Source organism: Canis aureus, chromosome 3 (assembly GCF_053574225.1).
Source record: "Canis aureus isolate CA01 chromosome 3, VMU_Caureus_v.1.0, whole genome shotgun sequence".
In the NCBI taxonomy this organism is placed as follows: Eukaryota; Metazoa; Chordata; class Mammalia; order Carnivora; family Canidae; genus Canis; species Canis aureus.
The window spans coordinates 65,402,016-65,416,269 of NC_135613.1; the positions used below are offsets into that span (position 1 = coordinate 65,402,016).

Sequence of the window (14,254 nt, forward strand, 5' to 3'; positions counted from 1 at the left end):
ATCCTGGTTGAGCACACAGCTCACTGTGCTCTCTGCCCCACCATCATCTCATTTTCCTTGCCTTGTCTTTTATTTATTTCTTCCTAGCACGTATGTAACTTTACATTCTCTGTTTACATGATTATTGTCCTTTTCTTCCGCTCCAGTGGAATGAGGGTAGCTACCTGAGGGAAGGTGTCTATTCACTTTGCTCACTACTCTGTCCCCAACACTGAAGATGGGGCCTGACAAATAATAAACCCATAAATTTATTGAATGAATGGACTATTTTCCAATATCCCAATAAAATAACACTTTTTAAGGTACTGACTATAATGTGTCACAGAAAACATCTACTCATCATTAATACAAATGTCGCATAAACAGTCTGTATCCAGTGGAGTATGTTTCCTGGTAGCTGTGAGGTTAACAGACATTTAAATGTTACTTTGGGGAAGGAAGACCAGACTTGCAGCACTAAGAATATGGGGTAAAGTGGTATACAAATTATGAAAAAAGAGTGCAGTTTAAAGTTGTTGGAAGTTGCAGAAGAAGCCTGTGGAATTGTTGATAAGTAATGGATCTTTATGAGATGGCTGGAAAGAGGTCAGCATCTGCAGCCAACGCGGTCAGAGTAGAGTTGTGTGACATCAGATGCTTACTGTACAGGAAGATGAGTGCTGGTAGTCTGATGAGTCTCCTCGCTGTGCTTGTACGTTTCACTGTGCAGCTTATACCAGTTTGCTTCAAGATGAGCATAAATCCTTAACTGTAAAATGCTTCACTGGAAACTTACTGTTGATAGGAGCCCTGTGTATGGCTGTGAGCCACACCGAAACTTCTGCTCTAAAGCTCTGAAAGAACTTCTCATGCAGCCCACAGAGACACAAACTTTTTTTCATGTGGTTATAAAATAGGACTGAAGACTTAGAGCAGTGGATGGCATTTTTTCTGTCACAGCCGATCCCTTTCACTGCTTCTTCAGTGTCAGTGGCTGCCAGCATGGCTGCTAGTGCAGTGACATATGTGACCCCCATTCACTGCCAAAATTCGAGACACTGTGGGAATCCCATCTTGAAGAGTGGCTGGTGACAGGAGTGATAGGAAGTGACAAGAGAATGTTTTGTGCCTACACCTTCACTTAGCTTGCAGTTGAATTAGTGGCCTTTCAAAATAATGGCAGCTACTGCAATCCTCTGGCAACCAATTACTGGTTGAAAATAAGACAATAGGTTTTGTTTAAATTGTCTTGAGTTTTATACCATTAGACCTGAACGATTATTGAGCCAAATGGACGTTTTAAAATTTTTTTTCAGACAAGGACACAGATGCCCAGAATGAAGTAATTTATTCAGGATTATGCAGTAGGCCTAGCAAAAAAATGAAGAGTAAGCCAGATCAGTGCCCTAACTTCTGTGTTACCTTGTTCCTAACCATGAACTGTATGTGTAAATTGTGTATCTTTGAGCCAGCTCCTAAAATCCAAGCTAATTTTCTTCTATGCTCAGTTATTTTAGTCTTTGTGTATAGTACTGGTTGATATGTAATTTATTGATCAATTTTGAGCATCTGATATGTGCCAGCTACTGTGCTGGGCTCTGAGAGTACATGAAGAAGATAGACAACTGCCCTCAAGGAGATTAGAGTAATTCTAGTCAGAGAAACAGGAAAGTAAACAACACAGTAGGGTGAGAGAAGTGTTGGAGGTGCCGAGTAGTTGGTGGGTCCTGCTTGGGTCCCCCTGGCTACTGCTTTGCACACATTGTTTGGAATGGAGCTGGTAGAGCATAGCCCCTGAAGAACACTCTTTGAGATTATGTTGAAGCAACCAGCTTCTCCTGCAAGGTATTTCATGACCTTTTCCTTGAATCTCACCGTCACTGGATTGTGGCAGTATCACTTCCTCCTCACTAGGACAGTCTTTGTAGGGGTGGCTCACTTTATAAAGTTTGTGAGAAAGCTTAAGAAATACAGGTTGTAAGGCAGAAAGTGGGTAATGCACCATTTTGAAATCATGATACAAAGGGAAATGTTGATGTCCCCATCCCGCTCCACACTTAACCTTTTTCCCATCTGCAGTTACTTCAGCAGTGGCCACAGGTGCAGAAGTCTGTCTCCAGAGATGCTGAGGAGGAGGACAGTGCTGGTGGCATCAACTTAGATAAAGCAAAAGAAAGGCTGCAAGAAGAGGACAAATTTGACAAAGAAGAATATAGGAAGAAGATCAAGGCAAAGCATCGGGTAAGCTTTCCATCTTGAATTAATGCTGAGTGGGAGATCCCTGAGTGGCTCAGCGGTTTGGCGCCTGCCTTTGGCCCGGGGCATGATCCTGGAGTCCCGGGATCGAGTCCCACGTCGGGCTCCTGGCGTGGAGCCTGCTTCTCCCTCCTCCTGTGTCTCTGCCTCTCTCTCTCTCTCTCTCTCTCTATCTCATAAATAAATAAAATAAATCTTAAAGAAAAGAAAAAAAAGAATTAATGCTGAGTGACGTTTAATATGTCCCTAAATATATCAAAATAGTCAGGGATCCCTGGGTGGCGCAGCGGTTTGGTGCGGGCCTTTGGCCCAGGGCGCGATCCTGGAGACCCGGGATCGAATCCCGCGTCGGGCTCCCAGTGCATGGAGCCTGCTTCTCCCTCTGCCTGTGTCTCTGCCTCTCTGTCTCTCACTGTGTGCCTATCATAAATAAATAAATAAATAAATAAATAAATAAACAAACAAACAAACAAACAAAATAGTCATTAGATGTTTATCAGTAACTGCATTACTTTCTTCATTGATTTCTTGAATACTTCTTTCTCTGTGGGTATTTTGTCATTTTATCTAGTCTCTTTTTCTTGTTTCTACTGATTGAGACTTTATATACTGACCGATTTCTGAGAACGTCACCCAAATCTATTTTTGGTTGAGGTATCCGAAATAATATTAGTGATTTTTTTTTAAGGTTCTGATTTTGAGACTAATGTAATTTTACATGGAGCTGTAAGAAGTAACATACTCTCTGTATTACTCTCATCCTGTGTACTCCATTCCTATAATTGTTGCCATTTCAGGAATGTTATATAAATGAAGTAGTGTGATGTGTAGTAGCTTTTTGGGATTTGCTTTTTATACTCAGCGTAGTTCTGTGTAGATTCACCCAGGTCGTCATGGGTGTCAGTACTTAGTACAGATGTACCACAAGTTGCTTACCATTTACCTAAGTAAGTGATATTATTATTTCCAGCTTCAACTGAATAATTACATTTATTTCCATAGCAATTAGTTGATAATGTATGGAAGATTTACTTAGTGTATTTTTAAAAAGCTAGAAAAGAAGAAACCTTGTAAGAGGGCTGCTTCTGTAGAAGCATGTGCACCGTTAGCCTTACACTTGGCAGTTTTCTGTTGTCCTTGAACTGGGCTATTGCATTCTGGTCACTCATGGCCTTATGGTCTTTTCACTCTACTCAATTCCCACAAAAATGGACATTTCACTAGATAAATGGTTCAGTTAAGGAAATAAGACAGGTTTACATTTTTAAGGACATTTCTGTAGCATGCCCTTGAGTTGGTAAATGATTTCTGGGGAACACAGTATCATGCCCAAGAATCACTGATGTAATGTAAGGTTCTGGGTTAAGAGATTTGCAAAGCTTTGAATGTAGACAGAAGGATTCTTGTGGTTTTTGACTCCTCTTTGACCTTGTAATGATTCAGTGGCTCAGTCAACTTTTATAGGCCAGCAATTCTCATTTTTTCTTCAAGGTTTGATGCAGCTTTGCAGTAGCACTTGATGCATAAGAAAAAGTAGACATTGAAGATAGCTGCAGGGGTGGAAATGAATGGTGAGAAAAATCCTTTTAGAAATGTGGGAAACAAATGAACCTCAAACATAGTTTGCAGTTTGAGACTGTTATTTCAAAAACTAAACATTTTATGCATTGCTGTTTATTACAGTTCTTTAAATGGAAATTTCGCACTAATTATTTGTTATTCAAATGCTTAATAATATTAAGAATGTCAGCAGTGTGTCACATTTCAGCTTACCGTCTACTTAGAATACTTATCCAGGGGAAGATTGAGCATAAGGACATTTTATCCTTTATTTTTAAGTTGTAGCCAGCAGTAAAGGCAACAGGAGGCATTTACATGATGTAAAGGCTTTCCCACTCCTGCCCTTTCTTGTCGCCCCCCCCCCCCCCATTCCTCCCCCATGTGTGGAAGTTACTGTATCTAGGCTGTGGAATATTGTTTCTGAAACCTTTAGAGACAATTTCAAATTGACTAATTGTACATTTATTATACAACATGTGCTAGGCTCCACCCTAGGCTGTGAAGATAGAATACTTAAAATACTTGGGTTCCTCTGTCCTTGGGAAGATTATAATTAAACCATAGTTAACTGTGGATCTTCTGTCACTGCACAAAAGCTTTTTATGCCTCTATTTTTTTACATCAACATTTTTGAAATGAAAAATATATTCATGTTCTAAAATCAAGATCATAAAAAAGCTAATGTTGAGACATCTACTTCTGTCCATGCCTGTCGTTCTTACTCATACCTACTCCCTCTAGGTAACTATTTTTATTAATTATTAACATATCCTAGGAACACCTGGGTGGCTCAGTTGGTTAAGCTCCGACTCTTGATCTCAGCTCAAGTCTTGATCTCAGAGTTGTGAGTTCAAGAGCCACATTAGACTCTACCCTGGGCAGGCAGCCTACTTAAAAAAAAATTATTAACATATCCTGGCATTTCTTTATGCAAATGTGTATAAATAGAAATACAGATTCTTATTTTTTCCCTTTGTTACAGAAAAGGTGAATATACTATACGTAAATTGTCCTGCACATTTCCATTTTCACTTATTTTTATGCTTTTAAATCATTTGTACCATTGTTGAAAGTAGCATATTATTTTTAAACTATCTTTATGACTATCTTACAGCAAGGTTGAACAGAGCACTTTGGGCTGACATAGTTTTGAGAGACATCACAAGAACTTCACATACTACTGGTTTTGATGCCTCCATAACAAAAATAGACAAAAGGTCCTTTTAACAAGTCAGAGCTTGTTATTTTGTATGAAATAGGTATATTCTGCACAAGGTAACCGATAACCTGAGGTATACTTTCCATATCAGATGTTGAAAATATTATGTAGCCTGAAAAAGTGCAAGGAAATAACTAAAATAGTCTTCTCTCTATTCAACTTCAATGTAAATGCTACCTGAGTCATATATGATTAGTTTCTTGGTATTTGCATCAGTAAATTTATTACTTATGCATACATAAGTATTTGTGTATTAACTTAGAGAAAATTTCACATTTGAGCACTTTGGAATAATTAAGTTTATTGGTAGCATACATAAGACATAATACAGATGCTCAAATTAGTAATGCACCAAGCTGTCATGGACTGGATTTCTGCCTAGAAGGCACGGAATATTTTTTTGGCAAATTTGAGCATTTGACTTGTTTGGTGGAATGAGTCTTACACTGTAAGGTGGAGTAATTGAATTTGAATCTTGAGTCTGGCATTGTTGCCTAGTCCATTTGGGATTACCAGTAACCAGTGTGGACTGCAGTGTCTTGTTATGAAAATGAGCAAGTGGGAATGGGAGTTCACAGCCAATGGTCAGAGGGATCCTCTGGGTCCATGTGTATAAGGAGGACATGGGAATAAAATTACTCCTTGTTGTTTGGAAAATGGAATTTTAATTGGTCACCTTTACCTGTTGACAAAATGGATTCCTTGCTTGATGATTAGGTCTCCTTCTTGTTCACTTATTTTACAGTGGTTGCTAAAATTTAACTTAGAAACAAAGTATATTATTAACCTCACACAGATTATTTTATCTTAATTGCTTCACCTGAACATGAAATTCGTTTTGAAATCATATATTTTTTCTTAATTGAGGATATTACTTATTATAATGACAATTCTTGGTTCTTCTGCATAAGGTTTTATCTTGGGCAAATATAATATGTTTCCCTTGAAATTGTCACTCATAATTTTGTCATTTCTATGGAGGAATATTGAGAAGAATTGTATGTCTCTAAAGAACACTTGAAATACTAACTTAGGCTCTAGGAATAAGCTTTATTTCATGAAGATAGAAAAAGATGAAGAAACTTTGACAAAAAATTATAAGGAAGGGATGTGCCTGAAAAAAATTTATATATAAAAAGAAAACTCTATAAAAATCTATATTTCTAAAAAATATGTATCTGTTTTAGGAGTTTTCATAAGCTTAGAAATGTTCTTTTAGCATGTTTATTTCATGACTGTTTTTTGGTTTCAGAGGATAATATTATTAATGTATATGTGAATTTTGTCTTAATGATTCTGTTTGAAAGTAGTCATTTGCTCCTGTTCTTTAAAATGAACAGCTTTGGGGTGGCTCCGGTGGCTCAGTGGTTTAGTGCCGCCTTCAGCCCAGGGTGTGATCCTGGAGACCTGGGATCGAGTCCCACGTCAGGCTCCCTGCATGGAGCCTGCTTCTGTCTCTGTCTGTGTCTCTGCCTCTCTCTCAATCTCTGTCTCTCATGAATAAATAAATAAAATCTTTAAAAAAAAAATAAAATGAACAGCTTTTTGCACCTAGTTTTGATTGGACACAGTCTTTTAGGTGTAGAACTCAGCTGTTCAGTTTTTTCCTACGTGCTGTTATACCTATTCTTGACTCATAACATTCATCTAGCAGATTTTGAAAAATGTGTAATTTCTGCTGTGACTCAAGCAAATATCTTTGCCCTAATGATTTAGAAATGGAACAATAAGAATTTTAACAATAAGAAATACAAAACCATTATGGCATCACTGGTAGTAGAATTTTAGCTGCTGCTGGAGCTCTGAGCTCCTCACTCTGTGGACTTCAGGCCCTTGTGTACCTGCTGTGGGTCACTGAGTCAACAGTGTTCTTTATCTCTGTGAGGCTTCTTTGCAGCCATTTAACCACTTATTTTATTTTTTTTCCTGAGACCATTCCAGTCTTCAGTTTTCCCTGGCAGCATACAGGTGGCTGTTCTTAACTAGGCCTGTTACTGTTTAATATACTGAACCTCTTGAAACCACATATCAGAGCTAAGATTATAGTAGGAGCTATTATCTTTGCACAGAAGACCATTAGTAAGTAGTACATTGTAAAGGCAGAACCACTACTTTTGCATAGAAACAGGGTGTGTTTTCCTTTAATTCAGTCAGAACTCTGAAAGGTGGGCTGTGGATCACATCACTGAAAGGTGTCTTTAATGGAGTGAAAATCTGCTTTGTGTTATGTGTTATCATTCATAGCTCTGAAAGATGACTGTATTTAGTGTGATAATATCTGCTAGAATAGCTGGGAGTGGAGAGAAAGCAGTACATCACGAAGTTCTCTTTCATTCCCTTGAAATTTGCTTTGAGTGCTTTATCCATTTTGGATTGTGTGTTTCGATAACACAGCCATGTCAAGATGTGGCTCCGGACTGCTTGCAGAGATGATACAGTACTGCTCTGGGTCCCACTTAACTACTAGTATGAACAGCAGATAGGAAAGAATTAAAGGGACTTTGTAAAAAAAATCTATTTCACCTTTGTTTTTGTTGACACAGAATTTAGTTTTCATGGAATCCAGATACCTCAAACCTAAATGTATATGAGAGTCAAGAGGGAGGGAAGCAGTCCTCAGGCGTCTTAGAATAGTAGTAACAAGAACATTGATATTAATAAGCAGTTAGTTGATTGGGTGCTGTGCTAAGTGCTTTGTGTGTATTACTGTATTATGTGCTAACAAATTACAGGTGACAGTGCAGACGTAGAAGGATCAGGTAGTTTGTCTAGTAACAAATAACAGCCCTGGGACTCTTAACCCCAAAGTCTTTGTTTTTCACACTATCTTAAACCATCAGGCATTCTCTTAAATGCTGACTCTGAAACAGTGAGTGAAAGGGTTGGAACAGGAGTGGAGGATTTTGAGGAAGGAATGACAAATAATGGAAATTATTCATGTTTCCAAAGCAAGGCCATTGGTGTCAAATAAATTAAGGAATAAAGTAAGTGTTGTGATTAATAGCTTAGTTGAGGACCCAATACTAATAATGCCTTTGCCTGAGTGTTCATTGAATATAGAGTTACTAGTACTAGAGTCCGTGTTTAAGTAGCTATGAGTCTAAAAAGCCTAAGGCATTGTCTGAGACTGGTTTGGCTCAGATGACCTAAAGAAATTTTTACTACTGTTAGAAATGTCATCGTTAGGATAAAGGACTGAACATCTGGTGCTTAACTCTTAAATAGACTTTATGAATAAAGTTTATTCACAGAGGAGGAAAAGGAATCCTCTTCCTATACATCCTTAACCCCCTTTCAGTTTCAAACTTTCCTTACTACCACCATTACAACAAGGTGTACTCTAAGAGAGGAGGCAGCCTGTTACTATGGAACCTTTGCCTGTAGTTTGGAGCTGTCTGCCTGGAGGTATCTGTTTTTATTTCCAAGAGCTTACAGCATCTTGTGATACTCAGTTCAGCTTCTTGGTACATGGGCCCTCCTTCATATACAGCATCCAAAATAAGACTAACAAAATACTCAAAATTGCAAAGATCTTATCAACTCTGTGGCAAGCTCTTGAGATACTTATAATGTCTGTTTTTTATTGTTAAGTAAAATGGGATTATGGGATTTTTTTTTGAAACACCATATAATGTTTGAGAGGCAGAGTGGTGGTTGTTAGATGGGTGGTCAGTAGATGCTGGGTTTGAGGAACAGGGACAGAGTTTGGTGCTAATGTAATGAGGGGGTCTGACGAGGAAGGCTAGGTCGTAGACTACAAAGACCAGGGGCAAGTAGGAAGCTAGACTGTTTGCTGATCCCTAGAGCCCACCGTGAGGTCTAGCACATAGTAGCTCAGCAAATGTTTGAAAGAATAAATTAGTGTTTCCACATACACTTATTTTTCTTCCTGTCTTCATATCCTTTTTGGAGTTATTACAGATTTATATATAGGAGATCAATTTTTTATGTCATTCTCCTGAAACTGTGGAATAGGGAACAGATCAGAGAACCTTGCTTTGTTCTGAGTCCTTGGGAAGGATTTAGGTTAACTGGGGTTTTGTTCTCGGAGGGCTGGGGCTGTCTTCCGGGCCACAAATCCTTGTAATCATTCTTTTCCTCACTTCATTGACCTAGTTTTCTTCCCTGAAGAGAGATTCCTGTGCTCCTGAAATAAGAATAGATGTCTCCTGTTTTCTGTGGCAGCTGGGAAATCAGTTCCTCACCAAAGTAACACAGCTGCCTGAGAGTCAGTCATTCAAACAGCTCATGCTTCCCCCACCTCCTGAGTTGTGTTTCCAAATATACAAGTTTCCAAGATTGCCATAGAATGAAAATGATTTAAATATGTAGCCTTGACTGCTGATGACATTCATACTTAATGGCATTTTCTTTTCTGGAAGCTAAGGACCTATAGTTGTAAGAAGCCAAAAGAAGTGTAATAACATCTATAAAGGGAGTGTTTTGTACCTTGAAATGTGATTTCTCTGTTTTCCTATCCCTTGCGAATTTGGTTTCTATTATTGAATTTCATGCTCTTCTTACATTTAGTCATTTGTAGCATGGCAGGACTGAAGATACAATTTTGCCTTCTTTTTGTGTGGCATCAAATACCTTTTGGTACCACACTGTCCTTAAAAATGAAATAGGAAAATAAAGGGTTTAAAGCATATGAGCCACATAAAATTAAAGGGGAAGGAGAATCTCAATTATTAAATCTAATAAAATTAAATTATATTTGCCCCTCAAGTCATTGTACACCAACTCTTTGTCTTTATGTCTTGTCATTTATACCATCTATAATTCATATATATATATATTTAAAAAGTTAGTTTTTCCTGCACTTTCTTCCTATGTTCATTTTCTAAATTTTGGATTACCATAAATTCTACTTCCTGTTTTTCTCCTCTGTTTGAAGACTAATGTTTATTCCTTCCTCTTTTCAGATAGAGCAGTACCATAGCTTTTTAAAATAAGAAAAAATTTTTTCTAGCTTTCCTTGTGTTTCACTCAGTATTGAAAATTATTCTTATTTGTAATGAAGTTCTGTGTGATGTTCACTTCCTATTTTCAAGGTTTTAGCTATCCTTCATCCATCCAGGACTTGTGGTAGAAATCTTACAAGGAAAAATTAACCTATTTGCATGCACATGTGAGTTCTGATAGTTAAAATTGGAGATTTGTAATGTCTCTCAGTGTCTATAATAGATTAATACTGGAATTTTCTTTAGCAGTGGGGAATTATCAGTATATTTTTTCTGCTAGGATTAAAATGGCTAGATAAAAAGTCCTAGAGTAGAGATTATGTTTACTGGTATTGATAGGGTTTTTCCGATTTGAACATATTGAGGTTATTCTTTGGAACTTTGAAGTGCCATTTTCCGATCCTCTAATGTGTTGAGAGAAGGTCAATTACTGAATAATTATAACAAAAATTTTTGTGACTGTTAAATAAATGTTTTTTTCCCCCTGCACAGAAGGTTGGCAAAAACTAATTAGATAATGTCCACAAAATGCTATCAGGAAAAAAAAAAATGCTATCAAGATGAAAAGATCCATACGGTAGCAGGCCATTATTAATAAAAGGAAATGGAGCATTTGTCTTAAACATATTGATAAGATAAAAACACTATGTATGCATCCACAAAGCAAGTACGCTTTCTAATGGACTAGATAGACAGTGGTGAAGAGGTGTGCTGGAGATGAGGGGGAAGGTGTTGGCTCTGTAGACCCAGTTTTAGTCTCAGTTTCATTCACTGACTGTGGGATTTCAGGCCAGTTACTTAATCCCTTTGGTTCAGTTTTTTTTTCCATCTGTAAAATGGGAAAAATAATACTTCAAAAATTTTGTTAAATGGTTTCAAAATATATGTAAAATGCTAGCATATTGCTATTTAATTCAGAGCTATTACTGTAGTAAGAAAATAATAATAGTAATAATGTGTTAGTGGACACAAGTTTTTTTTTTTTTAACAAGTTCACTTTCATTACTGTTTTATTTGTTTTATACAGCTGCATCTCATGTAGGTATAGTTTTAAAATAACTTTAAGCGGTGCAACTCTTGAAAGTCACCATGACCTTTTAGAATAACAGTAAATACTGCTCTGGTTAATGTTACCTTCCAAAACATGAAAACTTATTTGTAGAAAATAGAAGTGTGTGTGTGTAAGAGAGAAGAAAGATTACAAATAGCTGATAGTCTATGGATATTAATATAACTAAATGTAACTATGATCAGTTGTGAATTCAATATTTTGCTACTTTCATCTATTCCTATAATCTGCTAATGCCAATAAAAAATCAGTAAATGCTGGCAACTTTTATAAAAAATTTGATTGCAAATATTGAGAAACTGCCATCCATGAACTTTTTTTCCTCCTGAGGAAGGGTTGAGAGTATTTTATTTTAGTGGCAGAACCAGTCTCAGAAGCCTGTCAGAGAACCAGGTCAGGGGTGGTGTGGGGTAATAGCAACGGCATTCATTGGCTGCTTGTTAAAATAATACCAGGTACTATTTCCTCTATTATTAACGTGTCATCTGTTAAAGTCTCTAAACCCTGACATTTTAATTTTTCTTGGATTGTATTGGAAAAAACCACTAGACTTGGCACACGAAGACCCAGGTTAGAGAACAGTCCTGTCACCTCATCAGCTTCTCACAAAGAGTGAGCCATGTTCTGAGTTCTTGTTCAGCATTCCTTTTCCTCTGACCTTGGTCCTGGGACTTCCAGTCTTTAGAGTGTTCCTCTGTATAATTGCACATTGTTTAAGTTTTACCTGCCCTTTTAGTTTTTATGTTTTATTTGGAAGTCAAAGGGATATCCATTTTCTCCAAAAGTGGGTTAAAAAAAGAATAATAACAGAAAGGAATAATTTAACATGATGCATTATTTAGGGGTGTGACACATTCATAGTTGCCATGTGCGTGTGAATTTTTGTTAGCTTCCCTTAGAATTTTGCTCTCCTGCTGTGCATTCCAGAGCTCTAGAAACTGAGTTGGTAAGCTCTGTGGAACCCCCATCTCTTTGCAGTAATTATTATTTAATCTCTTTTGAGACTTTCAACATTTATGTTCTCAGTTTGTCGTAAAGGAGTCTATAAACCTAGATGAGGAGGATAGTGATAGTTGGCTACTGTCAATGCTTGGAGCAACAGAGAGGCCTCAAGTCTGTCTTCAGAGTATGCGTTAGAATTGGCTTTTGAATCTGGAGATCATGTATCGGTACAACATAATGATAATGACAGCCCAGATTCAGAAAACTTGTTAATTTTCAAATTAATAAATGTTGTAATAGTGAATCATGGTCATAAAAGGAAATTACTTGTTGTTTACTCAGATTTTACATTGACCTAGCAGTTCATTAAATTTTTTTACGAATAACATAGTTAGTTATGAACTTTGGATTGAGTCTAGCCTTTTTGTTATTTCAACACTTTGTTTTTGGAGAGAGAAATAGTTTTTTTTTTTTTTTTTAATTTAAAACAATTGTTTTTGGGGTGTTTGGGTGGCTCAGTTGGTTAAGCATCTGCCTTCAGCTCAGGTCATGATCTCGGGGTCGTGAGATTGAGTCCTGCATTGGGCTCCCTGCTCAGCAAGGAGTTTGCTTCTTTCTCTGCCTCTGACCCTCCCTCCTACTCATGCACATGTGTGCGTGTGCACGTGCTGTCTCTCAAAATCTTAAAAAAAAAAAACAAAAAAACCAACATTCTTTTCAACTTTAGCTGGGTTGTTTCATTTTGACTTTTAATGTTGTATACACTGATTTTTTTCTTCTAAAAATGTTAGTTTTGCATTTTCTGTTTTATGATCATTGGAAAACTAATGGGGCAATTAATTATACAGCAATTTAATAGAAATAACATGCTTTATAAGAATGATCTTCCATTGTTTTTTTGTTTGAGAAAATGTTGCCACTTTTCTAAGAACAGATTTCATATCCTTATAATTTTTCCTTTTAGAGTAGTAGGTAAATAGTCACCAATGGATTTTTTTCCCCTATTTATTCTAATAGCTGACATTGACTATATACCAGTCATATCTCAGACATTATCTTAAGCACATATGTATATAGTATCTTATATAATTCTTATACCAATTTTATGAACTGTGTGTTCCTGTTATCTTCATGTTTCAGTGAGAAAACGAATTACAAAATATAAATAAGTTGCCCCAAATTACAAAGCTAGTAAGTGGTAGAACTGTGATCTGACTCCAGATCTGTTTGACACATAATTAACGATTGTGATTACTTATACCAAACCCGTTGTGGACACTCAGTAAATATTTATTGAAATATGAATGTCAGTATCAGTTGACTTTAAAAAAATGACGAATGTGTAGTTTGATTTAAACGTAATAAACAAGAAGTTTACATGCTTCTGATTTCCCCCTCTTGTTGTAGGAGAAAAGACTGAAGGAAAGGGAAGCCAGAAGAGAAGCCAGTAAGAGACAAGCAAAGGTAAGTATTGATATTTTTTATGAAAAAAATTGTTTTAACATTGAATGGGATTTAAATATTCTGCTTTTCCATATGCATGATGTTCATATTGGATATAAGTCCCATGTGTGCCTGTCATTTACTTTCTCCTTTTCTTCCCTCCATAAAGCATGTTGAAAAATATATAAGATAATTTGCTTATTGGCCATTGCCCTTCTATTCACATCACCTTTTTCCATTATATTTTCTGCCTAAATATGGGGGATGGTTTAGGACAAGCTTGACAGGATTTTAAACTCTGCCATCTTTTGACTAGGCAGACAGCTATGTGGACCCAGCTCAATAATGGATATCTCTGAAAGCACTGGTTGCTTCAACTCCTGAGATCTAGGGGAAAGCAGTCTGTATCATATGCCTTCACTATATTCTGTAAACAAAAATTTTCAGCAAGTATATACACACAGTATCATTCATATATGTGCATGTATACACTTCTTTCTTTAACAAAATTAAGATAATACAATGTGAACACCACCCATGTGAACGTATAATATTTGGCTGTTGTGTTTCACACTGAGAAAGGCTCAGCTTCTACATGCTGAGGGCATTTAGTACAAATGATTTCCTAGAACCAGGATCCAGTAACATGTCATTTCTCATGCCGTGTCTCATTGTGCTATGCCTGACTAGCCATGATTTTTTCTTGGCAGTTAGCAAAGATCCGACTCCCTCGAGTAAGCCCATAATATTCTTTGTCATTTTTTCCGTGCTGGCCATAGCACTTACAGAGCAAGTCAGAGATGATAACTCATTTTATAGTTC

At 36.9% G+C, this 14,254-nt stretch overlaps 1 protein-coding gene across 3 annotated transcripts in view; it reads left to right on the top strand.

Moving 5' to 3' along the window:
- Positions 1–14,254, top strand: part of DDX10 (DEAD-box helicase 10) — a 253,164-nt gene that overhangs the window by 140,631 nt on the left and 98,279 nt on the right. For all 3 annotated transcript variants that reach the window (XM_077893366.1, XM_077893365.1, XM_077893368.1), the window contains 2 exons: positions 2,059–2,220; positions 13,397–13,453. In XM_077893366.1, the coding sequence (XP_077749492.1) occupies positions 2,059–2,220; positions 13,397–13,453 (219 nt within the window). The remainder of the gene's footprint in view (positions 1–2,058; positions 2,221–13,396; positions 13,454–14,254) is intronic.